This window comes from Sceloporus occidentalis, unplaced genomic scaffold, assembly GCF_023333645.1.
Source record: "Sceloporus occidentalis isolate IW3139 unplaced genomic scaffold, rSceOcc1.0.p SCAF_1, whole genome shotgun sequence".
In the NCBI taxonomy this organism is placed as follows: domain Eukaryota; kingdom Metazoa; phylum Chordata; class Lepidosauria; order Squamata; family Phrynosomatidae; genus Sceloporus; species Sceloporus occidentalis.
The window spans coordinates 25059554-25087522 of record NW_028316981.1 but is presented as its reverse complement, the minus strand read 5'-3'; the positions used below and the strand labels follow the sequence as shown (position 1 = coordinate 25087522).

At 45.2% G+C, this 27969-nt stretch overlaps 1 protein-coding gene across 4 annotated transcripts; it reads left to right on the top strand.

Annotated features, from left to right (window-relative positions):
- On the top strand, positions 1-27308 carry PRRT3 (proline rich transmembrane protein 3). Of its 4 annotated transcripts, XM_089517972.1 has the most exons (5): positions 1-157; positions 2302-2371; positions 4896-6192; positions 7553-7684; positions 21900-27308. In XM_089517972.1, exons 3-5 carry the CDS (start codon positions 4914-4916, stop codon positions 23840-23842), a joined length of 3354 nt encoding a protein of 1117 aa, XP_089374098.1. In that variant the 5' UTR covers positions 1-157; positions 2302-2371; positions 4896-4913; the 3' UTR covers positions 23843-27308. The 4 variants fall into 4 exon arrangements, with proteins under 4 accessions (XP_089374098.1, XP_089374108.1, XP_089374088.1 ...); XM_089517982.1 differs by lacking the exon at positions 2302-2371; XM_089517962.1 differs by lacking the exon at positions 1-157 and having other exon boundaries at positions 2240-2371.
- Positions 27309-27969: the final 661 nt, after the last annotated feature.

The following is a 27969-nucleotide window of genomic DNA, read 5'->3' as shown; positions in this document are numbered from 1 at the left end:
CAGAGGCAGCATGGACTGAGATCGCCAGCAGCAGGGCTTGAGCTTCCCTTGCTGCCATGGCCTCCCTTCTCCTGGGATCCTCTCCATTTTGGGGTGCCTTGTCCTCCTTTGCATTTAGGGCACCTGGAGGGAGAAGGACGGGCAACCTGGGCCTCAGGTAAGACACCAGCCACTGCCTTCTCCCCAGGGGTAGTGGTAGTGTTGTGGTTGTTGTTGTTGCTGTTGTTGTTGTTGAGTGCCTCCAAGTCCGTTCCAACTTAGGGCGACTCTGAGGCGGTGAACCTATCATAGGGTTTTGGGGGGCTAAGGTTCTTCAGAGAGGGGTTGGCAATGCCATTGCCATCCTCTGAGGCTGAGAGAGTGTGACTTGCCCAAGGTCACTCAGAGGGTTTCTATTGGGGGGGGGGGTTAAGAGAGAGGAATAGAGGAGTGTGTAGCCCCCAAATTGTTCTGGATGAAAGACAAGGAGGCATTTTATTTTGTTTATTTTAATGCATTCAGATAAACTATGTATAGCTCGAACCACAAAGGCTCTGTAGTTGCTCAAAGACATAGCCCTCCAAATGCTTTGTGGCACCTTTGAGACTAAACTGAAAGAAGGAAGTTGGCAGCATGAGCTTTCCTAGACTTCAGTCTGCTTCCTCAGATGCATTAGGATAAACTAGTAAGATCAACTAATGCATCTGAGGAAGTAGGTTTGAGCCTAGCAAAGCTCATGCTGCTAACTTCTTTCTTGCAGGGAGTCTCAAAGGTGCTGCAAGATCTTTTTCCATACTGATTTTACAGACTAACACAGCTATATCTTTAAAAATGATATGTGTGTATTATGTGCCTCCAAGTCATTTTTGACTTAAGGCGAACCTATCATAGGATTTGTTGATGTGAGTTGCCATGGATTTGTTGATGTGTGCCTTCAGGTCCCCCCCCCCCTCCTTATGTGACCCTATCATGGATTTTCTGGGCAAGATCTGTTCAGGAGGATTCAGCTTTGGCTTCCTCTGAGGCTGAGAGAGTGTGACTTGCCCAAGATCACCCAGTGGGTTTCATGGTCAAGCAGGGACTCGAACCCTGATCTCAAGAGTCAGAGTCCAATGCTCAAACCACTAAACCAGGGTGGCTCTTAAAAACCAGGGGAATGGGGAAGGAACACAAGCATGGAGGGTGCCTGGTTAGAGTCAACTGCGTGGCCCATTTCCCCATCAGTTGGTGTGGAGGGCAATCATTCACACAGGCCCCTCCTCTCTCTCTGGATGTGGAGATCTCCCTTGCTTTGGATAGGCTGAGAATTGCACTCGTGTTGCTGTTTTCATTACCCTCCTGGACCACGCAGTTGACTCTAACCAGTCACCCTCCATGCTTAAATAAATAATAATAAAAGTTTTATTTATATACCGCAACCTTCCATAGATCAGGGCGGTTTACAACAGTGAAAAATACATAAATCAACAAATCGCGCGCAAACAGTGCATCAAAGAAACAATAAAAACAATAAAAAGGATAAAACCCCAATTAGCCCTTCCTCATGGCCACGGAAGAGGAGGGAGGCCCTAAAAAGATGTTCATGGGGGGAATGCTTGATGAAATAAGAAGGTCTTTAAATCCTTCTTAAATTGGGCCAGGGAGGTAGTCGAGCGGAGCTCAGCGGGCAGCGTATTCCAGAGGGCCGGGGCGGCGATGGAAAACGTCCGCTTAGTGACGGAAGAAAGCCTAGCCCCTGGCACCTTCAGGAGTTGCTGCCCAGATGTTCTGAGGGTGCGGGACGGAATATATGGGGAGAGGCGGTCCTTCAGGTATCCTGGACCCAAGCCATTTAGGGCTTTATAGGTAATTACCAACGCCTTATATTGAGCTCGGAAGCGAATAGGCAGCCAGTGAAGATCTTTTAAAATCGGTGTTATATGGCTGGTCCTGGGAGCACCAGTGACCAGCCGGGCTGCCATATTCTGCACCAATTGTAGCTTCCGAGTTTGGTATAAGGGTTGCCCCATGTAGAGTACATTGCAAAAATCCAATCTTGAGGTTACCAGAGCATGTACGATCGTTTCAAGGTCCCTCTGGGCCAGGTATGGGCGCAGCTGGCGAATCAGCCGAAGCTGATAACATGTGCTCCTGACCGTCGCACTCACCTGAGCAGTCAGGTGAAGCGACGAATCCAGAAGCACCCCCAGACTGCGCACGGAGTCCTTCACAGGGAGCGTGACCCCGTTCCTTGTGTTCCTTCCCCATTCCCTGCCAGGGCACTGTTGTGCCACCTGGCCTGGCATTTTCTCCTCAACCTCCCTTTCCATCCACCATCTCTAGGGAATAGCAGCCTTCAAACTGGGGACAACTGGGGAGAGGCTGATGTGATTCCAGGTGCAGAGAAGCCCAGGTAAGGCATGCGTTGGGAGGAACATCGTGCTCCAGGCTTTGCCAACTCCTCCAGGTTTGGAGCAAAAGAGGGCAAGGGGGGGTTGGAGGACTGTGGTGAGAAGAGATGGACTGTTTTGCTTCCGGGATGAGATTGTGGGGTGGCAGCACAAACATGTGAGAATGTGGAAGTGGGTGAATAGGCAAGAGATGCCAGCGGTGCAGCCTAATGTTGCTCATTTGTTGTTGTTGTGTGGCTTCAAGTCATTTCCGACATATGGCGAGCTAAGATGAACCTGTCACGGGGGTTTTCTTGGCAAGATTTCTTCCCCTGAGACTGAGAGAGTGTAACTTGTCTGGCCTTGGACAAGTCACACTCTCTCAGCCTCAGGGGAAGAAACCTTGCCAAGAAAACCCTGTGATAGGTTCAGTTTGAGTGCTGGACTATAACTCTGGGAGAGCAGGATCTAAATCCTAGCTCAACTATGAAAACCCAGTGGATGACCTTATCTAGCGGGTTTCCATAGTTGAACTGGGATTTGAACCCTGCTCTCCCAGAGTCATAGTCCAGCATTCAAACTGCTACATCACATTGGCTCCCATTGTTAGACATTGTCATTTGTTTTACTTTAAGCCAGTGAATTTAGCAATTCTTGCCCCCATGTACAAGTGGGGAATCAAGGCTGAGAGATAGGAACTTGCTCAGGAACAACCTCATGTGTCCCTATTGGAATTGGTACTTGCACCCACATTTCAGTTCAGCTGTGCCCCATAGGACAACCCACTGTGCCACTAATGGAATGGGCACCTGCACCCACATTTCAGTTCACCTGTGCCCCATGGGCTAATCCCATGAGTCCCTAATAGAATGGATATTTGCATCCAAGCTGCAGTGCAGCTATGCCCCATGAGACAACCCCACGATTCCCTGACTGAATGGGTATTTGTACCCAAGTTTCAGTTCAGCTGTGCTCCACGGGGCCTTGCTTTCCTTTTTACATATAGAATGGGTGCTTATGCTACTAATCTGTGCAGAGGGAGAGGAATGCATTTCAGAAGAGAGTGGCTCCCTCTACAAGAAATACCTTGTCACCAGCTGTAGAGAAGGGATTGACTGCAGAGTGAGAGATGCGGGCAACTCTTTGCTGCCTTGCTGATCAAGGGTTAAATAAAGTGCTGCAGGATTCCAGGCTCCAATCGGGGTGCAGGTTTCGGCTGCCTTGGTCTGAGCATCCCCATCCTTGCGCTGAGCTGGAGTGGGAGCCCAAGGTGAACTTGCATGTGCAGCCGGGAATCAGTGCGCTTGCTGCAGGACTTTGGCATCGACCATGGAGCTGCACAGCATCTGGAGATTGAGCTGTTTCAGTGGGCTCACCTGTGTTTTGGAAGCAGGACAGGTTTGCTCTTTTCCTTGCTTTTGGGTAGATGGTGCCAAGCTCAGTCCCTGGCGCCTCTAGGGAAATGTTCTTTGCATAGATAGAGAAAGATCTCAGAGGCCCCAAGGAGCTGCTGGCAGCCAGAGTGAATCATGCTGGCTTGCAGGCTCACTCAGCTCCGTGTATAATGCTCTTTCCTCTGGAATGCTTTGCTACTGTGACCAAATGGCAAGGAGAAAGGGGCAACACCAGTCCTGCGAGGACAGCACAGGGGAGAGGAGCTGCCTCAGGCTCAGCTTCCAAGGATCCTCCACCTCATCTCTGAGAGAACAACCTCATTACTATGCTCTGGGGTTTAGCTGCAGAGGCAGGTGCTGTGGCAACCCCCAGTGTTTGTAGCTGCAGGGAGGGTGAAGTCTTGGCAGCTGCCATGTGCAGTCTCTGAGGTTGGCAGAGAGTGAGGAGGGGACACGAAGCTGCGCCTGGGCAGAAAGGGAGCATAATTTCAGCCTTAGGAGGGCTGAATAGCAGACATGTGATGCATGTGATTGCATCTTCATGTTCATATCCATGTGCCTTGGCACGAGCGCAGCCATGCACAGCCATACACTCATGCTTGCCTGCAGCTCTTTCACTCTTGGTTTGGCTGCTTCTTTCTTTGATTTTTTTCCTCAAGTGTTTTGATTTTGTTCTTTTGCTATGCATTGCCTCTGAGACCAAAGGCAGCCTGCCTCTGCATTCCAGTTGTTGATGGGAAATGATGTTGCTCTTCTGTCCTGTTTGTTGCCTTCCTATTGGAGCATTTGGCTGGCCACTGTGGGAGCAGAATTCAGGACTAAATTAGGTCTTTTTTGGTCTGATCCAAAAGGGTTCACCTCATGTTCTCATCTTCTTATGTCCCATTCTAGTAATTTGGCACAGATCTTGGATTACTTCCTCTTTTTTTAGTACTACAGCTCCTAGAATCCCCCAACCAGTATTGCCAGAACTATAGCTGAAGGGATCTTGTAGATCTAATCCAAAACTAGAAACTTTTCAAAGGTCTGCTTTGCCACAGATGCATCTTGTGACCACTCATCAACCCACCACTAGCCAATGCCTTCTCTGCTTGGGTTGGCCCTTCAGACTTACCCCCTGCCCACCCATCCTTATTATGTTTCTGTCTCACAGGGTGAAGCATGAGAACCCATGACATCTCTGGGCACTGAGCTGTGCCATCTCACATCAAGAATGGCTGCTGCTACTGAGTTATTCCTCGCCTTGAGCTTGCTCCTACCAGCTTTGCACCTAGCATTTCGACTCCCGACCCCAGACAGCCCTGCCTGGGACCTTCCTTTGAACTCAGCTCCTGGGGTGCCTCTTTTTGAAGATCCCACACAAGGGCCTCTTCCAAGTGTGCCACCTGCCCAACTTTCTGCAGAGCCCTCTCCCCGTGAGGCCTCCAGTGGGGAGGAAGAACTGAGCGATGAGAACTGGAGGGGGGATACTCTTGCTCACGTTCCTGGGACTCCTACAGCCATGACGCCCTTTGACTTTCCCACAACGACCAACTCCAGCTTGAGAAAAACCACCAGTACTTCTGGAAGTAGTTTAGCCCCCCATCCCAATGTGCAGGAGCTTCCTGGGGTGGACAACTTCACTCTATCAACTGTGGGCCCTTCTACTGTTCAAACAGAGCCTAAAACTATTGGCCCTGTAACTCTGGGACTAAGTCTGGAGCAGGAAGAGAATAGTCCATCTTTGACTCTTCCTGGCATTGAGACCGCATCAGGCTCCCTCCCTTCCTTGTCCACAATACAGGCCTCAGGCACAATGGCCTCCCAGGAGGAGACCAGGCCTAGTCACCACTTAAAAGTACTCAAACACTTCTCCACAGCAACCACACTAAGCCCTGTACCGACTGTGTCCACCATCCCCTTGATACCATTACCCACTGACAGTCCCCATATGCAATGGCTGCCAACTGAGGGTAACAGTCTTTGGGGTGATAGTTCCGTAGTGCATCCAGGAGGCAGGGTCTTAGAGCAGGAACTGCTGGGGGGAAATCAAACTACAGTCAAATATTTGGCATCATACAGGAGCACACAGGTCTATGATAGTTCCCAAGGCCAGAGGGATCTCTCAACCACTCCAGCAGTGGGATATACCCAGAATCTGCCACAGAGGGACACTGTGCCCGTTGCTTCCACCTCCCGTGCACCACAGTCCACTGTGGCACTGGCTGGACAGGGTCAAAGCTGGACCCCTCTCCCAGGAAGCTCCCACCAACCAGCCCCAGAGAAGATCTTCCTAGGCTCTTCCACCCCTTCACCAGCAGGTGACATGACAGGGACCAGCCAGGGACCAGCTGCCCGTCAAAGCAGCACCCACTGGAGTCTCAGTGTTGATACGACCCAGCAGCCTGGACCTTGGGATGTGACTGAAAGGGAAAGGGCTCGCTTCCCTCATGGCAGCTCTGTCACTGCAGGTAGGTTGGTGTCTGTCTTTGCCTTTAGCACCTAAGGGCATCCCACTTGGTTTCTGATGGACTTCATAGCTCCTAGCCAAAGCTTGTAAAAATTACTTTAACTGGCCATGTTGGTTGCGGGATTCTGGGAGGTTTAAGCCCTCCCTCCCTCCCTTCCTGTCTCACTCACAGACACACACACACACACATTTCCTTTTTGTTTTGTGAATGAGAGTTGAGTAGTTGAGTAGGAATACCTTCAAAGAAAAAAACTTAAATGGTGTTGCCAAAATACCTGGGGAATTCTGAGAAATGTCATCCCAAAAACATAGGCTGAGATCTTGTGTAGTGTCACAGAGACATTTTGGGAGGCTATTCCAGGTTGTTTTAGGGGCCATTCTGGGAATTTACTTGTGCTCACAAGCGGGACTAACCTTTAAACTGGCCGGCTGCACTTCAGGCAAATGGGGAATTGCTTTTAAGCAAGCTTTGAAAACGTACCTGCACCAGTGTAACAGGCATATAAGCCCCTTCAGAATTCTCCCCATGGCATTTGCAATCTCTTGTGGCCATCCAGATATTTGGGTGTAACTCACATCAACACACACACTTGGACAGTGGTAAGGGACTGTGGGAATTGTAGCACACGGCCTATCATGAGGACCAAAGATCTGCACCCCTCATATAAATGAATAACAATTCAGGATCTTCCCTTGAATTAGGATTCACCTTTGGTCTTCTCCCTTTTAGAAACCCTGTCAGAATTGTTCATGGAGCTCAGACGAGATCAGACGTGTCCAGGGTGGAATGCTTGTATATGTATGTGTGGGGAATATGCATATAGATATGGAAAAATATGCAAAAATACAAATCCTATATATAAATGTATAGACTTTATTTTTGAAAATATATGTAGGCAAAGCTTGATAATGCAACAGGATGTTTTATTTGATATTTAGAATGAGATAAGACATATAAACAGACAACAAAGACAAATCTTGTTGGCAAGGAAGTCTGTTAATATATAAAGTTGCTATATTTGTTTGTAGTTTATGTTATGATTAAGCATTTGTTTTATGTTGTGTATAGATATGTTCTGTGTTAACTGTTAATGGCAATATATGTTTTTAATTATAACAAATTGTGTGTGTGTGTGTGTGTGTGTGTGTGTGTGTATGAGATTATCAATGGAGCTGTTGGATCTCCCTCATATTTCTCTGTTTAAAATGACCTCCATCCCATTGACAGCAAAGCTTCCTAGAGGAACTAGGACAGCAGCTTCAGAAGGAAACTGAAGGGGTTTTCCTTTCCACAGAGTAAAAGCAAAGGGAGAAAAAACCCCTTGTTGTTGGTTCCAGCTGAGCCTCTTCCTGTCTTTCAGGAATCGATGTTGTTGAGCCGCAACGAGTTCGGGGAGCAGTGAACCCCAGGGTCCCAGTGACTTATTTTGGCTCCTCTACTCCTGGACAAGACAGCTCAGTGGTGAGGAATGGCCCAGGAACCAAGCATCCAGGTAAGTGAGAACAACAGTAGGAAGATGTTTTCTTACAGAAGGTGAGACGTAGTCTTACAGAAGTCTGCAGTAACCAGATGCTTTTCAGAAGCTCACAAGCAATATAGAAAGGCAATAAACTTCTCATTGTGAAGTCAAAGGCTTTCATGACCAGCATCTAAAGTTTTTTGTGGGTTTTTCGGGCTATGTGGCCATGTTCTAGAAGAGTTTTTTCCTGACATTTCACCAGCAGCTGTGGCTGGCATCTTCAGAGAATGCTGGCATGGAAGAGAAGGGGGTATATATACTGTTGGTTGAGGGCAAGTAATTTGCATGTTAATCTGTGTATTGTTCTGAGGTTGAATGGCAAGGTCTCAGTGTGTCTTATTTAATTAATGATCCATTGTCTGCTGGGAAACCCCCTCACCCTGGCTGGTTTTCATTTGCATGGGCTAGGTCTTGATTTTGGTGTTTTTCAGGACTGGTAGCCAAACTTTCTTTGTTCTTTCCTGTTAAAGTTATCCAGGTGTTTGTAGATCTCAATGGCTTCCCTGTGCATTCTGACCTGATAGTTGTTGACATGGTCCAGAATTTCAGTGTTTTCAAACAGCATTTTACCAACAGCATATGGCCAGCTAATTTGAATTCTAGTTATCTATTCCCTTTGCCATTTCGTTGCCATTCATATCCCTGTGCCTGTGTTGTGGAATAACTGAGAAAAAGGTGATTGCCAGTACACATGAAGCTAGGGGCTACTGCTGTAGTATAAACAAGATGCAGAACGCATTTTGACATATGAATGTAAACATATCAGATAAATTGCTTTTTTGTTATGTACGAGACTTTAGTGTTAGGTCCTTTTTGTGTTCTTTAATTTTAAAAAGGAGAAAAGAAAGCAATGGGTGAATTGGCATGCTCAGTGATTCATTGGATTGATCATTATTAGTCACCCTTATAAAGGACCATGTGTTCTTTGTGTGAGTGAGTGAGTGTGTTTGGAGTCTGCTTTTCACACTGAGTCCTAATGAATAAAACAACTGCGGGAACAAGCATTTTTATAGAATTCCCATCATCAAACATTTCCTTGTAGCCTGCCCTGAGTTACGACTGGAAAGGCCATATGTAATTTCAGTTTCCAGTCAGTCAGTCTCTCAGCCAGCTGTTGTCTCTCAGGTAGCATGTGCACTGCAGAAATAATACACTTTGTCACCACTTTAACTGCCAAGACTTCATCCTACACAATCCTGGGATTTGCCCAAGGTCACCCAGTGGGAACTGAACCCAGCACTCTTTGGCAGAGAAGGCTAAAGACCTTGTAAAACTACAAATCCCAGGGTTCCATAGGATGGAGTTACAGTACTTAAAGTTGTGTCAAACTGCATTATTTCTACCATGAGGATGCACCCTCAGCATCACAGTCTTTACAGGATTGCTGTGAATTTCAGAGGGGTGGAGTAAGGTTTCCAGGTGTCCCTTCTTATAAGAAATGTCCCCTATTTCAGATTGGAAAGCTTTTCCTTCACTTTCATATAGAGTGAAGAGGATGCCAAAAATCTTATATTTTAGGGTATGATCCCTTCAAGTGCGGTGTAGTGGTCTGAGTGTTGGACTATCACTCTAGAGATTAGGGTTCAATTCCCACTGGGTGACCTTCAGCAAGTCACACACTCTCAACCTCAAGGAAAGGCAGTGGCAAATCTCCTTTGAATAAATCTTGCCAGAAAAATCCCAGGACAGGTTCGCTTTAGGGTTGCCATTGGTGGGAAATGATTTGAATGCACACAACACAGAGACACACACATACCCTTAATATAAAGATAGAAATGTGTGTGTCATGTAATTTATGAACGTGGATAATATCTTAAATTTACAGAGATTAGAGATTGGCTAAATTAACTGAAACCAATACAACTGAAACCAAAACCAATGCCTGCCATATACAGGCATGCCATATGCAGCTTTCAGCTTATGCTGAAGCCATGCAACGGAAGTAACAATGGTGCACGTGCCCATGCTGTGCATACTGCGCCACATGCACAAGACCCATTTCTCAAGCATACATGGTATTTCCCTTATGTGGGGGGATCTGGAATGGATCCCTGTGTAAGGAAAGGGCCAACTGTACTTTCATTTGTTATTTCAGTAGAACATAAACTTCTTAACAGCTACTCCCTGATTTGTCAATCCTGCAAGTCATGAATTTCAATTGCCCCTTATTGCTGTCTTGGAAGCTTGGGAACCTTAGGGTGGAGGGAAGCAGTTTTGGATCTCTTAGCAGCCATTGCAACCTTTGTGCTCAAGGAAGAGATAGAATTGTTTTCCTAAGTAATAGCAGGACTTAATAAATGCTTGTTATAATATTTTAATAACCAGTAGCCTGATTTGAATTTATAATAACCAGATTGAAACTGAGAACACCTTCTGTGGTTGGAATCCTGTTGGAGCACTGCCAGTTGCACTGTTTCTAGGGTCAGATTCAGAGACCCAGCCGTGTTCGTCTGGAATATCAGTAGTCAAAGGAATCTTGTATTACCTTTGAGACAAACTCTGGGAAGGATGTTGTAGCATCTTCTCTGAAGATGCCAGCCACTGATACAGGTGAAACGTTAGGAATAAACTCTTTTAGAAGATATCAACATAGCCCGAAAATCCCACAAGAAACTTTGTAACATAAACTTTCATACATTTGGTCTCCTTTCTTAGATGCATGGAATGAAGCATTGCCTAGGAAGGACCGTTATAATCAGACTTTATGAATAGCCATAGAAACAAAACTATCGTATACGGTGATGAGGTGACAAGTTCAGTTTTAACTATGGTCACTGAGGGACAAAGGCAGGAAGAAAGCTGTTGTATAAGGCAGTTCACTCCATCCACCTGAGAAGTCTATGAAAGCACATTTAGTCTCAAAGGTGCTACAAGATCCCTTTGATTACTGATGTTTCTAGGATTGGGAAGACAAAATGCCAGCTCCAAGCAGCCTATTTCTCCAATGACTGCCTGCCTTTCCAGGTATTATTTTCCTGCCTCCATAGTCTATGCTGGAGTAGTTATGCTGCTTACTACATTGGCAAGATTCTGGCCTGTGACTGCTTTTTCTTCAGAGTAAAAGTAACCAGTTATAAGCATTCCTTTAAAGGGGGGGGGGGGTACTTAATGACATAATGTGTAATTTGGCTTTAAGAATATTATGTAACTCTATCATCTATTCATCCTCTGTTCCCATGGCTCTCCCTTCCTTTTGTGCTGCTCTAACTGTTGTCTGTCTCCACTGTTTATATCATGGACTCACCATGACTCACCTTCCATCCGTGGCTCACCATGGAGCCTTTTCGAACTACAGAATTATACTGCTGCGATTCTAGTTTAAATGCCATGGCTACATACTGTGGAATCATGGAATTTGCAGTTTGGTGAGGCGCTATTAAAGAACTAGAAAAGCTTCTAAAAAGGAAAGATAAAACTAAGCACGAAAGTTAGAATCATCCAAGCACTTGTATTCCCCTTTACCATGCATGGATGCGAGAACCAGACAGTTAAGAAAATGGACAAAAATTCTGTGCTCGCTTCAGCAGCACATATACTAATAAGAGAATAAATTCATTTGAGTTGTGGTTCTGGAGAAGGCTGCTGAGGATACTGTGGACAGCAAAAAGAACACATAAATGGGCCCTAGAACGAATCAAGCCTGAAATTTCCCTGGAGGCACAGATGACTGAACTGAGGCTGTCATACTTTGGCCACATCATGAAAAGGCACAACTCATTAGAAAAGAGAATAATGTTAGGAAAGGTGGAGGGAAGTAGAAAGGAAGACTAGATGCTAGATGGATGGACTTTATTAAGGAGGTCACAGGTATAAATTTGCAAGAATTTAAAAGAATAGTGGAGTCTCGGAGATGTCTCATCCACAGAGTTGCCATGAGTCGAGATCAACTCAAGGATAGTTAACAACAACAACAAGGTGCTAGAGCTCTCTTGCTCTAAATTCTAAATGCCTCTTCCTATACTGCATTTCCCATAGGATGGAAGCATGGCATTTAAACTGGAACCATAGCACTATAATTTCGTAATGTGGAAAAGCCTCTGGTGGCCTGTTATGCAAGTCTCTGCCTCAAGACCCCCCTTTGTGCAGACTGGATTCTCTGATTCCAGGGTGTATGGCAGAAGGCAGAAGCAACAACAAACTAGTAAGGCAGAAACAGCAACAGCAGTATTTATCAGGGTCATTGGAATGGGGAGGAGGTGAAAATCACAACAACCCAGACACAGCCTCTTGTTCCCATTCTGTGTGTGCATGCGTATATGTGAATGGATGTGCAATTCCCACCTGACACTAATTGTGACCTTCAGACCAGAAAAAGTTGTGCAACCCTGTATTAAATTTGGATGGGGCCCCCCACAAGGCAAAGGTGTCTCTTGTTCGCTAACAGTGCTCCATAAAGTGCTGTTCACTCTTCCAGGGCTCCATAAATAATAAATTGTAATAATAGATTGGATGTGTTATTGAAGGTGGTGAATTACATTACTGCTGAGTTTTAGTTTCCAAGCAGATTTTAAACATGCCCTTCTTGCAAAAATGTCGAGTTGACTAGCATCATAATCATGATTACTCTTATTTTGCATAATGTATTCTTCTGCTAGGGAGGAGAATGGTAATAGTTAAATGCAGGGCATTCTATTGAACGTCAGGCTGACTGAGAGAGCTATGACACCAGATTCAAGGCTTCTGCATCCCTTTACCAGGTGCTCTGGTCTCCCCTTAAAGATACAGATTCAAATCACATCACTGATGCAGCTCGAGTTAAGTTTCTGGTAGTGGTCAAATTACAGGGTTTAGCTTTAATGTTCTTGCTGAAACTCAGAGCAGATTCACTTGTCCACCAATGTGGAAGCCACTAGTTGCCATTTTGTCTGACCCTCCAGATGTTGTTGAACTTCAACTCACCATTAGCTATGCTGGCTAGGACTGCTAGCAGTTGCAGTTCAGCAATTTCTGCAGTTCAGTGACAGTTCCCATCTCTGGTATAGATGAACCAATGGTCTCCCTTGGTTCATCTATACCAGAGATGGGAACAAGATAGCTTTAAACTCATTCGGGTATAGCTAAGACAGCAGTTCTTCAGGCATTTGAGTTTTATGCATATTATATCTGCAAGCTGCAAGAAACCTGGTTTAATAAACACAAACAGCAAAAGCAGAGATTCTGTAGAGGCTGACTACCGCAGCTTTTCTGATCAATGTAGAACAGTGACATAGACACATAACTCTGTCTGCCTTAGTTGTGTGGCTTGGCTGGCTTGCCCAAATCAGGAACTTCTGTTCTGTGCAATGATTGTTTATGCCAGTGTATAACTGGGATAGCATAGGTCTGGGACGGTGATGTTATCCTAGATTTCCCATATCCATTACCCACCAGATACATTGGGTTATGACTCGCAACACCCCCTGATGGCTGGAGAATGATGGAAATTTTTGCACTTTACATCTAGATGACATGCTATCTCTGCTTCTATGACCAACAGTCTTTGGTTTAAGATTTCCCAGTCACTGGTTCTCCCAGGATGAAGGTGCCTATAAGGGTGACTTCAGAAAGGCCAAGAGGCTTGACAGGGATCTAGAGTAACAGAAACTCTTCAAAGTTTCATAACTGGTTTAGGGGTATAGCAATAAGGCATGTCCTTCCTGCCATTCCAGGTAGTTGTTGTTTTTTTTAAAGGCAGTGCATTAAGAGCCAGGGTGAGAATCATGCATCTCTCCAGATATCCTCAGACTGCAACTTCTAGCAGTCTACCTAGGAAGGGGGAACTTGCAGTGCAACAATAACTGGAAGAAGACTTAGGGGTTGTGCAGACGACCCCTAAGGGGTGGCCTGCAGCCTCTACTTTTAGAGCCAGATCAGGGCCATGGTAACTGCATGCCGATGCCCCAGTCTGGCCTTTCTGTGGCGCAAAAAGGAGCAGCAAAAAGTGGCTCCTTTTTGCGCCCTGGAAAGGGCGCCATAGCTGCTGTACCATGCCTTTACGGTGCTCCTTTGGCTCTGCATCATCCAAACACAGCGCCAAAGGAGCGCTGTACTGCCACACACAGTGCCATGCCACCATGGAGCAGAGTTGAGGCATGCGCCGTGCGGATGCCATGCCCCGACTCCATCCCCAGGCCAGCCTTAATGGCCAGTCTGCAGAGGCTGACAATTCCTATGCCTGGGTTGGAATGATGACTTGGGACTTTGGAGGCCGTAATCCTTGTCCCCATTGAGCTAGGAAAACTCACTGGATCCAGGAAACATATTCAGGGGTAGCCATGTTGACCATGTCGCAAAGTATGATAACATCTGAAATCCACAAAACAGTGGTACCTTCATGGCTCCAACCAAAATGTACAAATACATGATGCAAGCTTTCAAAGCTCCACTGGTTTGTTTACAGGCAAAAGTGTTAAAAAGTCATACAAGAGAAAAACTGGGTCATTACTCTCACTCTCTCTTTCTATCTGACCCTGTACCACAGACTTTTTCTGAGAGAGTAGTGAGGATTAATCGTTGCACTCAGGGAGAATTACAGTATCATATAGTTGGAAGAAACCCCAAGGCCCATCCAGTCCAGCCTCATTCTGCCATGCAGGAACTCACAATCAAAGTACCCCCTACAGATGGCCATCCAACCTCTGTTTAAAAAGCTCCAGAGAAGAACATTCCACCATTCTCCAAGGGAGGGTGTTCCACTGCCCCACAGCTCTTACTGTCGGGAAGTTCCTCCTAATGTTTAGGTGGAATCTCTTTTCCTGCAGTTTGTATCCATTGTTCCATGTCTTATTCTCTGGAGCATCCGAAAAAAAGCTTGCTCCATGCTCAACATGACACCCCTTCAAATATTTAAAAAGGGCTCTCATATCACCTCTTAACCTTCTCTTCTCCAGGCCAAACATACCCAGCTCCCTATGTTGCTCCTCATAAGGCATGGTTTCCAGACCCTTAACCATTCTTCTTCTGCTGGGGAGGAGAATGGTTGCCCTCCTCTGGACACAGCCAACTTCTCAACATCTTTTTAAAATTGTGGTGTCCAGAACTGGATGCAGTATTCTAGGTGAGGCCGCCTGATCAAAGCAGAATAGAGTGGCACTATTACTTCCCTTGATCTAGACATCATACTTCTATTGATGCAACCTAGAAACACATTGGCTTTTTTAGCTTCACATAACACTGTTGACTCATGTTCACTTTGTGATCTATGTTCTAGGACTCCTAGATCCCTTTCACATGTTGTGTTGTTAAGCCAGCTGTCCCCCATCCTGTATATATGCATTTCTTTTTTTCTTCTGCTGAAGTGTAGTACTTTACAATTCTCCCTGCTGAAGTTCATTTTGTTAGTTTTGACCCAGCTTTCTAATCTGTTACGGTGATTTTGAATATTGATCCTCTCAAGTAGAAAAGGTGAGACAAAAAATGTAAGCAATCCATACTGTACATGTTTGCTGGTCTTTGACCGTAATAAAGTTATTGCTTGCATACAGTACATAAAGCCCATTGTAAAGAGGGAATCCAAATATGGTATGTAAGCCACCCAGAGCTTTCTCTAGTGATTCTGCCCTAGTTCCACAAGGAGGATTTTGGAGGGCTGGGAGGTAGGTTGTCGTGTGAGGGACCCAGTTCTGCCTTAAAGGGATTGCTCCAGAGGCAGCGGGAGGTACTGGTTATATTGAGAGCTTGGTGCCGTTTCCAATCAGGATAATCTCTCAACCTGATTAACACAAAGCTACGCAGGCTGGGCTTCCCCTGTTTGTAACTACTCCTTCCCAATAGACTCTGCTGAATGTCTCTGTGAATGCAAGAAGCCCCAGGTCCAACCGGGGGACCCTAACTCTGCCATAGCAGAGCTTGTAAAATTTATTCCTTTTGTTTTGGACAACTACTCTCAGAATTTCCAGAATTGACGTTGGACTCAGGGAGAAAAGATAAGATACAATACAGTTTAACCAATTCTTACAATCAATAAGCACCATTGTAACAGAAAGAAATTGCCATTCTGGAAATTTTAATCCAAACGAAAGAAATTCCCTCTTTCCCCAAGCTTTGCATGGCCATGCTGAGCTATTTTGTTGCCTGTGTCTTAGGCCTTGGATCTCTGATACATTCACTGCAGGAGAAGGTGGTGTGAAGGCCAAGATCACATAACAACAACAACATTTATTTATAATGTCCATTCAATCAAAGGGCAGAACATCAAACATCTATAATCAAAAACTGGACAATAAACACAACACTATAAAATGCTAAAATATAAAAATAATATGCTAAAATACTAAAACAAATGTCCTATCTGTCTTAACGGTCACATGATACCATTTTGAGGTTTTTCTTCTCAGGTGAGGTTTATTTGCTTTCAAGAGCAAAATGACAGATAGAAACCCAACAGGCAAAGCTTCCTTGCTCACCTAACTATGTGTGCACACGTGTGCCTTCACGTAGCCTGCTGATTTATAACAACCCCATTGATTTTAGGGTTTTCTTAGGCATGGAATACTCAAGAAGTGGGTTGGGCAGTTCCTTCCTCTGAAATACAGCCCACTGCACCTGGTATTCATCGCTGGTCTCCCATCCAAGTACTAACTCTGCTTAGCTTGCAAGATCAGACAGGATCTGGTGCCTTTAAAGTAATTAGTCCCTACAATGCAACTTTTGTTGTTGTTGGGTGCCTTCAAATTGTTTCTGACTTATGGCAGCCCGAAGGTGAATCTATCATGGGGCTTTCTAGGCAAGATGTGTTCAGAGGAGGTTTGCCATTGCCTTCCCCTGAGGCTGAGAGAGTGATTTGCCCAAATAAACTTTCTCACCCATTAACCCTTTCTCTCTGATGCTCCCTACTGCCTTTCCTTTCTCCCACCCATCCCACTCACCCTTTCCCTCTCCCTTCCTCTGTTCCCTTTATTCTCTCGCTTTCTCTCTCATGTCTTGCCACATGCTTGTTTGGTGAGAAAAACAGTGGCTTTACACAGAGTCATGATTTTTATTTCGCAGGACCTAGCAGTTTCCTTGTGGGGTATAGCTTTTTTACTGTACTGATTACTGTAATGCGCACTACATGGGAATGCCTTTGAAAAGTGCTCAGAAACTTCACCTGGCTGAAAGAGCTGCAGCCAAATTGTTAACTGAAGCAGGCTACATGGAGCACACAACTCCCTTGTTGCAAAAACAATTGGACAAAGTTAGAAGAATACATCTCCAACTTAACAACTTTATATCCAAAAGCCTACTCCCTTGTTGCAACAGCTTCTTTAGCTGTCACTCTCTTTCCAAGCACAATGCAAAGTGCTGGTTTTGACCCATAAAGCCCTATACAACTTGGGTCCAGGTTATTTGAAGGACCATAGCTCCCTTTACAAGCCCACGAGAGTATTGAGATCGTCCAGAGAGGCCCTTCTCTCTGTCCCACCACCATCTTCCCAGGCTTGTTTGGTGGGAACAAGAGAGAGGGCCTTCTCAGTGGCTGCTTCCAAGCTTTGGATCTCCCTCCCCAGAGAGGCCAGGATGGCGCCATCCAGGATATCTTTTCGGCGGCAGATAAAGACATTCTTATGCCATCAGGCCTTTTCAAGCTGATAAGGGCTGGGTTTTAAATGATGTGCAATTTAAATTTTAAGATTTGCATTTTAACACATTACATTTTAATTTATAATTTATAAATTTATAATTTATAAACTCTTAAAATTGCTTGATTGTGTTTTTTTAATTTTATATTTATATATTTTAATGTATTGTTTTTAAATTGTGTTGTTTTTAAGTTGTTGTCTGCAGCCTTGAGTTCCTATATTGGGAGAAAGGTGGGATATAAAATAATAATAATAATAATAATAATAATAATAATAATAATAATAATAATAGCTATTATAATTTTCCTCCCTAGCCAAGCCTTGTGTGTGTTGTGTGCCTTTAAGTCATTTCCGACTTATGGTGACCCTAAGGCTGTTAAACCTATCATGAAGTTTTTGTGATAATATTTGTTCAGAGGAAATTTGTCATTGCCTTCCCCTGAGGCTGAGAGAGTGTGACTTGCCCAAGGTCAACCAGTGGTTTTCATGGCCAAGCTGGGAATCAAACCCTGGTCTCCAGAGTTGTAGTCCAACACTCAAACCACTACACCACACTGGCTGCAGGAGGCTTTGATCAGTTACAGCAGCGTGGGGGTAGGATGGACAAGGGGGTTGGGAATGGGTGAAAGAGGCAGGAGGAGCCTTTGATAGGTATCTCTTGTTGTCCTGGGAGAGTTAAGGGTCTCTATACATTCTTCAGAGCCAGAGGGATATAGTGGTTTGGCTATGACACTGGAAAACAAGGTTCAAATCCCCGCTTAGCTATGGAACCCCACTGGATGATCTAGGGCAAGTCACACTCACTTAGCTTCAGAAAATGGCAATGCAACCTCCCTCTGAATAAATTTGCCATGAGAACGCCATGAAATAGTTGCCTTAGGGTAGTTATATGTCAGAAACGACTTGAAGGCTCACAACAACAACAACACAGTGGGCCCTTGGTATCTGCTGGGGTTTGGTTCCAGGGCCTCCAAAATACATGGATGTTCAAGTACCATTATATGCAATGGTATAATAAAGTGGTGTCCCTTATATAAAATAACAAAATAAAGGTTTGCTTTTTGGAACGTATATATTTTTGGAATATTTTCAAGCCTTGGCTAGCTGAATTCATGGATAAAGAATCTGTGGATGTGGAGGGCAGACCATACATTCTATGTCTTAACAGCAAAGCATCCAACACACCCCTCCAGGATTTTTGCCTAGATTCTTCACAATCAGATTTTCTGGTTTTAGAAACAGGATGCAGTCTGCAGGTATTTCTTTTTCTTTCTGCTGCAGACATTCCATCTCTTGACTCTTGCTTATTCTCTGGTCTTTTAAAATGCTTTGTTTTGGAATCACTCTGAGTGTTCACTGTGTCCAGTGTAATTGTGTAAAAGATAAACTCCCCTGGCCATACATAGCTGTTCAAATTAATTTCAATGGCAGCATGGGGCCTGGCCCTAAATCTCCTGCTTCACTTTCCTGCTTCATGGCAGGAAGGAACAATTTCCCTTCTATAGCTTCCCAGGATCTCCAGTTGATATCCTCCGGCTTATCTCAGCAGTGGCCTCCTAGTTTACCTTATGGTTCCCTAACTATCCTACTAAGTCTTCCCTTATCCCCAGGCTCCTCTTCAGAAAGAGGAAGAGGAGGGTTAGTTATTATGCACTGCAACAAAATGTTGCTGTGCAGAAAGCTGATGTTCTAGATTCCAACCAGCCACTAGCCATGCCCTCCAGAACAGGCAGTAAGGCTGTTGACCATGCTCAGTCCTGGGGTTTTGGGGAGAGGGCTTTCTATTGGTTAATAATAATAATAATAATAATAATAATAATAATAATACTTGTGGAGGGGGAGTTGTACAAAGATTGAGAGTCACTTTTTTTTAACTTGCAGTGCCCTCAGTTCCTCTGAGCATTGTACTGCAAAGTACTTTTTCCTAATTCTATAACCTGAGGGTTGCCCCAACCTGCTGTCACTTCCCTCTTATGCACAAATGTTGCTGTGCATGCACACAGTACTACAGCCACAATGTTGTGAGTTTGATCTCCACAGGGCTCCAGGTTGACTCAGGCTTTCACTCTTTCATTGGTTGGTAAAATGAAGACCCAGCTTGTTGAGGGCAGTTGATTTACAGATTGTAAACCACGGTATAGAAATGTAAATGCTAGTGCTATTTCTTGCTATTGCACACTTGCATATGCACTGTGTGCCATCTTTGTTGGAGATTGTGTATGGAAAGCCTTTTATTGTAGCATTCCTGCAGCAGTCATCCTGCCAACTATGGCCAGGTGGTGGGGCAAATGAAGGGGAGGAGGCAGATGCCTGGCGCTGGGTCAGGCACCTGCTGTTTGGCAGACCCTGGAGCAGATGGCAGCAGAAGCTGTTCCTTAATTTGACTGCTGTCGCCTCCAATTCGGGAGATTGCCGGCAGGGAGGAGAGAAGCATTCATGTCATGCTGCTGCGGTCATCCTCATTCCCCTCCCTTTTTGCCCAGATGACTCAGTGGGAGAGCGCACGCTTCACATGCAGAAGGCCTGCTGCAGCTTCTATCCCTGGCATCACATCTAAGGAAAGCATCTCAGGCACTCAGGCTAGGAATGAATCTCAATCTCTCTCTCTCTTTCTCTGGGAGAGCTGCCACTAAGTGGGATGGGGAGGGGGACATAAGAAGGTCAGCAATTCCCATACTGTGGGCCATTAGAGAACTTTAATTGCACTACAGTGGATAAATTAATCAGAGACTCCTGAGAAGACAAAATGGCAGGTAGCAAGGGAAGGGGAAGAGAGGCAGGTTCATGGTTTGGTAAAGACTAGTTTGCTATTTTGTACTACAGCCCCCACAATCCCCTAAATACTGGACTCAGAGTCCACAGAGTGAAGGCTGGAGTCCTGTTGGGGTGTAGTGTCTTTGTAATTGGACTTAACGTCTGCAAGAATTAGAGTTGCGACATTGCACAGCATCCAGATCCCGTAGAGCAATAGCAATAGCAAGTACATTTCTGTACCTCTTATCAGTGAACTCAGCACTCTCTAAGTAGTTTACAATGTGTAAGACAATTTCCCCCAACAAGCTGGGTACTCATTTTATTGACCTACGAAAGGATGGAAGGCTGAATCAACCTTGGAGCCCTGGGATCAAACTCACAACCTTGTGGCTGCAGTACTGGCATTTAACCGCTGTGCTACCAGGGCTCCCTTAGTAGAGGGGTGCTGTTATGTTACCATGTAGCAGAGCTGGCAAAGTGCCCGATACACATGATGCTTGATGCACAGTGGGACCAATGCACATCACATCAATCTTTCTATTGTCCCACAGTTTTCTTGGCAAGTTTCTTCAGAGAGGGTTTACCATTGCCATCCTCTGAGGCTGAGAGGGTGTGACTTGCCAAAGGTCATCCAGTAGGTTTTCATGCCCAAGCTGGGATTCGAGCCATGGTCTCCATAGTCCAGTGCTCAAACACCTACACTATGCTGGCTCCTATGTAAGTAGGTAAACACAAAGATATATTACGTAAAAGGTCACATAGGATTCCGACAAACATTTCCATACTCAGACCAGTTTTGTGTGTAATGTGTTCTTTTAAAAAAAAAAAAAAAAGTCTCCATTGAGACCCAAAATCTGTCCTAAGCTGAATTCTTTGATCTTTTGCATATTCTAGAGTTATATTACTTTCCTTCCTTTGCATCATATAGTCAACTTTTATTTTTCTTCCTGAGTTGTGCAAGGTTTGAAAAGCTAGTCAGACCACTAGAAATTTATTGAAAGGCAGGGCTTTACTGATATTTATTAAGAGCAAATGCCTCCACTGGGGAACCATCATGTGTTTTGGACTTCAACTCTCAGAGGTCCCAGCCAGCATAGAACAGGATCATAGAGTTGGAAGACACCATATATGGTCAGAAACATTTGGAGGCCAACATTTCCTCACTCCTGCCATGCCCTTCAAGCATTGGATTTTTAAAACTTTCCTCAGTGCCCTTCTTCTATATTATCATATCCACATCATTTTTGATTTGTTAGTTTGTTACTAATAATTGTTAGATGATTGTTGCTGTTTTTATATGTTGATATTTTATATAATTCCTGAATTGTAATAAATTAAAAAAATGGGGAGAAAACTGTACAAGATGTAAAATTCTTCCTTTATAAAATTAGAATGTATTACTAAAGTAATAAGATAATTTAGTAATAAGATATAATAGATATATGTGTAAGGATATTTTGTAACAAATTGCATAAGGAACACATATTGCACAATCTTAGTAAACACTCACAATCAATATGTAAAGGGTGAGATAAAGATAAGTTATATCAGAATTGAGGAATATTGGAGCAAAGCTGTCATTATGTTAGTAACAAATATACAAGCAATCTGGGGGGAGGGGGAGGGGTGAAGGTTATGTTGTTAATGTAGTAAAAGAAGAATTGTAAGTATTTTAATGTAAATAAATGTCAATAAAGATTATAACAAAACAATAAAATAAAAATAAAATGAGAATGTAGCTTCTGGGCAAAACCAGAAGTTTAAATTCTATACTCAGAACCGCATTTCTTGCCCCTTTCCCCAGCACCTAAGGAAAAATGAGCAATATGGATAGCCCTGGTTTTTTGCACCCTTTCTGGTCCTGACCACTCAAGTATTTCATTTGTGATTTGCAGATGCAGCTGAGACTCGCCCTCCTGTGCAGAGCACCCCTGTGGCCTCCAGCACTTCTGCTCGCATCCTGGCTACTCCTCGCCGCGGCCTTATCCGAGTCACCACACAACGAATTCTGCAGCACCCACAGCTCACCAGACCAGAGCCCAGCCTGCCCGCCATGCTGCCTGCCTCAAGCGCCCCTTGCCCACACGCAGGTGGTGCTTGCAGCCAGTTATTGCCCAACCAGACTCTGCTCCACTGGGGAGACCTTGAGCGCACTCTGAGCTTTGCCTGGGTGCTGCATGTCTATGGCTCTGGGGTGCTTTACCTCCTTCTTAGCCTACTGAGTTTGGCCTGCCTGGGGGGTTCCCTTGCTTTGCGTGTGCCCCATCTCCCCTACGTCATGGGTGCCAGCACTCTGCTGTTGTTGTTTGGAGTTTTGCGTGCCACGTTCTTTCTGGCTGATCCCTATGGCTCCCGAGAGTGGCTCCCCACCCAGGCTCTGCGAGTCCTGTACACGGCACCTTTCCCCCTGCTGTTGACCACCTTTGCCATGCTTCTGCTACGACTCTTCTGCCAAGCCCATTTAGAGATCCTGCCCCCAAAGTGGCAAAGCCTGCCAGTGTTGGCAGTGCTGGGGACCATCCAGAGTGCTGTTCTCTTGGCAGCTGACTTATTTTCACCTCCGTTGCACCCAGCCGTGCCAGTGGGACTGCACACACTTTCCTGCATAGCTGGCATCTCTCTCCTGCCAGCCACAGTGTTTGTGTACCGACAATTACAGCACAATGTGGCAGTGGAGGGTACTCCTGAGCCAGGCGTGTGGAGTGGGGCATGGGTGCTCCTGGGAAGCAGTGGTCTGGCACTGCCGTGCTGTGGGCTGCAGTTCTATGGTGTACTGTGGCAGGCAGAGCTCTTGGGCCAAGTGGACCTTTTCACCTGGGGCTGGTGGTTCGTGCAGTTCTGGTTCCGGATTGGGGAGTTGGTGCTCTCATTCGCCCTGGTCTTCCTAGCCTGGCAGGCTCTTTGTCAGCGTTATGGATCTACTGAACATTCCTGCTGGGCCAAGCTCATGCGCTACTTCTGTACCTACCGCAAGGCCGAGGTGCCAGAGTATCCCAACAATTGTTATGACTGGACTGGTGCTGTCCTGGAGAAAGTACCCAACAATGACATCAGCAAGAACTTGATCCGAAATCCCCCCAGCAGTGGACGCCTCTGGGCACTCAAGGACAGCAATGAATTACGGGCCGCAGCTAGACAAGGTTCCAGCCCATTGCCCGTCCGTCCTGTCTACAGCCCCAAGTGCCCCAATGCTGCAGCTGCTTCCATGGGCCGCTCCTACACCAGCATCTGCTTTGAAAGGGATTCGGTCCTTTCTTTGGCGGAGCTCGAATTCCGGCCTCCCTCACCCATCAACCTCAGCCGCAGCATTGACGAAGCGCTCTTCCGGGAGCATTTGGTGCGCGACTCCATCTTCCTGCGCTCCAGCCTCCATTTTCCCTCCCGCTTGGCACGCCAAGATTCCTGCTCATCATTGCGTGGCGACTGTTCGACGCTGTCCCATACCGCTCAGCCCCTTCTGGCCCGGCCACGCCGCAGCAGCGACCCGGACTGCCTGTACAGTTTAGCGCGGGCCAGTTCAATGGGGGAGCTCATCACCCACAGCCGGGGCCTGGCCAGCGAGCCACCGACAGATACTTCCTTTGACAGCTTCTCCCGCACCTCCTTTTCCCGTGCCTCCCTCAAAATTAGTTGGAATCCTTGGCGCCATGGCCTGTCCTCACCCGAGAGCCTGCCCCCTGAAGAGCTTCCCAGCCAGACCCAGCTGCTTCCAGATGACCTGCCCCCGGTTCCATCCAACAGTGCTCCAAACTCCGAACGTGAGGCCAGGAGGAGCTTCTTGGCCTTGAGCAAGCAGGTGGATTCCCGTAGCCTCTCAAGTGACACTATTGAATTGTGAGACTGGGCAATGGCTTTTGCCTGCCTGTGCCCACTTGGAGACACCAGCCTGGTTGTTGGCTGAGGAGAAAGAGCAGTAAAGAAAAGAAAAACAGAAAGAAGAAGAGGAGGAGAAGACGGTGACGACTGCTGTGGAGCTGGTTTGTTTCAAAGAGCATGGGCCAGGGGAAAATCCAGTTTCGTTTTTAAAAGCAATGGGACCTCTGCCCCCCAATCACATCTAGTACCAGCCACTCATGTAACAGCCTCCAGTATGGTCCTGGCTGGGCCTTTCCTATAGTATCAGCCACATTAACGTCTAGTACCAGACTTCCACACCTTGTCAGCTATATACCCAGCAGTACCCAGTAGCCACTTCATTTCAAGTTCTGTACTGTCAGCAATAGTCAGATCTCTTGAGTTACAACCAGCCTTTGTGTTTCCAGAAATGGAGATTTGCCATTGTTTTTCAATCCCAAAATGCACTACTCCGTGTAACCTGATACCTCCACACCTACCAGTGATTTAATCAGTCTGTACTCTCCATCTTATGACTGTGTCTAACTACAGATCTTATGGTCACACTTTCTGGCCTATTTTGGACTTTGTTTCCCCAACCCCTAATATCTGGTACCACATAGCCTGATGATGTCTGAAGCAGTCAAAAGCCTTCACACGTCTGGAGTATTTCTGTTGCTCCTAATAAAGACATTGCCCAGTAGTGGATTTCATAATAGGAAGATTGCTGAAATACCTTCCAATTGCAACATGGAGTCTCTTGTGGAGAACTAGATTTGGAACAGTTCCTTTTTTGGACAATAAATCCCAGAAACCCCATCAGCATGGCCACTGCTAGCCGGGGAATGCTGAGAGTTTTAGTCCAAAAAAGTAAGTTTCTCAAACTCAGATGAAGAGACAAGGTGAGGCAGGGCACAATCATTCTCCACATCTGAGACAATCATACCTGCAAACCTAACAAGTTTAGCTGCTGTTTGGTGTTTGTGATATTCCATAGCATCCCATAGAAAGATGCTCTTTAAGAAACAGTCAAGAAGGGATGGTAAGATTTGCCAGGAACTGCTACTGTATCAGGTTGCAAGTGCAGCATCAGCCCTGCAACCAAATATGGGGTGCTCAACAGTTCACTGGTAGAATATATGCTTTGCATGCAGCATGTTCCATGCCTGGCAACCCTATTAAGGGGTTTATTTTACACAACAAGAGCAGAAGAGGCTTTCTGTAGAGTCCATGCCAGGCAAGAACAGCTAGTTCTGGATTTGATGGGCCAGCAGCATGAATCAGGATAAGAAAGCAGCCTTTAATGAATTTGTACACAGAGCTTTGAAAAAGCTATCCTTTGGGACTGTGAATCCCAGCATCTCCCAACTGAAGCATTCTGGGAATTACAGTCCCAAAAAAAGGTACTTTTCTAAGTATTGTATGTGCAGCTGTTTACACTATGGGGGCGTTCCCACTCGCTTATAAACCGATTTACAAAGTGAATCCAGGGTGTATCGTTCTCACTCAGTCCCGAATTAACTCTAGAACAGTTCTAGATTTACCCTCTATCGTTCCCACAGCGATTCGAATTTGATTCGAATCCAGACATTTAAACCGGATCAGAAGCCTATAAACCGGCGCAAAAAAATAGTAGGTTTTACCCCGGGTTATCCCTTGTGCCGATATAAGAATCGCTGTATTTAAATGGGAACGTTTCGGCGTCTGAATCGGGTTCCACAGGATGGGAGGAGCGGAGCGCGATGGGCTGGCTCAGGGGAGTCGCCCTTTCTTTGTCCCTATCCGTTGTCGCAGCCACCATCTTTCCCTCCCTTGCCCCTTTGTCCGCGGAGGTCTTTGCGATATGAGGTAAGTGTGTTAAATGCATAGTATTTTTATTGTGCATTTTATTATGCATTTAACTCTTAAGAGCTTAGGCGCTTAGGACTCTTAAGAGCTTAAGTACCTCCTCATTGGCTCTTTTTTTAAAAAACCGCGCAATTTAATACGAATTAAAAACGGTCAGGTAGTGGGAACGCAGGTACAGGCTACATCAATGCAAGTTACTCCGAAGTATTGTGATGTCATGATGACGTCTCTTTGATTGACATGACATTCATAGCCGAAACAAGTGAATGTGAACGAAAAAGTAACAAAACCGGTTTAAATATACATCAATTCATCCATGAATGGGAACGATACTGTGTCAATTACAGCGAAACAAAATAAAACGTTACATAAATGGAAACAATACAAATAAAGCAATTTGAAAAGCGGGATAACACTCGCTGTATTTTGAGTCGTTTTAAAACAAATCGCTGTATTTAAAATCGTTTTAAATCGCAAGTGGAAACGCCCCCTATGAATAATGGAACTGAAGTTTCTGGTTCAATTTCCACAATCCAAAATGGAATGATTTTGCTCAGACACTGGGAAACTTCCATTTATCTTTTCTCAGACAGAAAACAAATGTATAGCCCTCATGATTGCAGTAGAAAAGGTGATTCATGTAGCCAGTTTCTTCTGTTATCCAAAAGAGAGAACCTTCCCACTTCATGCAAGCATACACCTGGGTTATATTTTACGATACTAGAATGGAAAAGGGTGTGAGAGCTCTCCACAGCCTTCTGGGCTCTTCCTTTCTGTCCATCCATGTAATCTATATACAGTCTTGCTCCCTCTCTTTGTGTCTTTAAAAAAAAAAATCTAAGTCCAAACCTTTCCAGAAATAGCTTGAAATTCAAAACTTGGTTTTTGTATTGTGGGATGGTGCTGGATGAGGGAACAACAGCTGTGGGGCGGGTTTGTTAAAACTGGAGAAACTGCAGCTTTTCTTGGTCTGGGTCTCCTTGCAATAGCACAAATTGTATTTGTCTGGTATTATATTGGTCTCCTGCTGTGGCAGGACAGAGAAGGGAAGGAGGTGCCCAAACCTGTGGTTGGATGGACCTACTGTTGAATGTGATAATGGTCAGTTTGTGCCAAAATAAAAAGAAACCATCTATCAGAGTATGTCATCTTGGCTTCAGTTCTCATTCTTTTATCATTAGTTACATTAATAACTATCCTTTCCTCTAGTGAGCTCAAGGTGGCATGTCTAGATTTTTCCTCTTCCAAACTTTATCCTCACAACAGGCCTGTCAGGTAGTTCAGGCTGAGAGAGAATGATTGACCAGAGGCCATGCAAGGAGTGTACTCATTTTCTGAGTAAAACAATTTGTAGTTATCTGTCTCAAAATGTTCCATTTCTGTCCACTTTAACTCACTTACCCAAAGTATTGCAATGTTTATGTTTTCCATTTCTTTTAATATATCTAGCTTTCCCTGATTTATGCTTTTCACATTCCATGTACCTATAATATGTACAGCTTTGGACTTTCCTTTCACCTCTGAGCACACCCTTTTGCTTTGAGTCCACTTACATCATTCACCATGGTGCTATCCGTAGTTGTCCTCTGCGGCAGGGACATAGCCAGGATTTTAGGAAATGGGGGGGGTCCAGACTAAGTGCCACCATTATAATGGGGCTTGGGTGTGGTGGCGCAGCAGCATACATCATTCATTTTTCTAATGGAAGGGGGGGTCCAGATCACAAGGACCCCCCCCCCTTGGCTACGTCCCTGTCTGCGGTACCCCAGTGGCTTGTTTAGTGCCATTTGACATGGGACTTTCATCTTCTGGCACTATCCCTTGTTTCATTTTCTGTTGTCTCATCATAGGGGTTTAATGGTAAAAGACTACATAAAAGCCTCCTTTTATATAGTACTAACAAGTGTTATCTATCCTCTGCCAGAGTCAACTTCCTCTACTGCTGCTGCCCAGTAGCTTTTTGGCAGAGTTATACATTTTTTTCCTTCCTGTATCTGTGCTGGAAAATCAAAAGTAGAGTTTTGTTTGTCTGTGCACAACTGTGTGAGTTTATATTTAAAAAAAAAGGTACAAGAAGATGTGTGACTTGCCCAAGGTAACCCAGTGGTGACCAAGTGGGGATTTGAACCCTGGTCTCCAGAGTCATAGTCCAATGCTCAAACCACTATATCAAGCTGGTTCCTTAATTCCAATAGTTATGATGTTGTAGATTCATCTTAAGACATCCTAAATATTAAACAGGATGTCAGCCATTTTTTTAAAAAGTAAACAATCCACGAAATT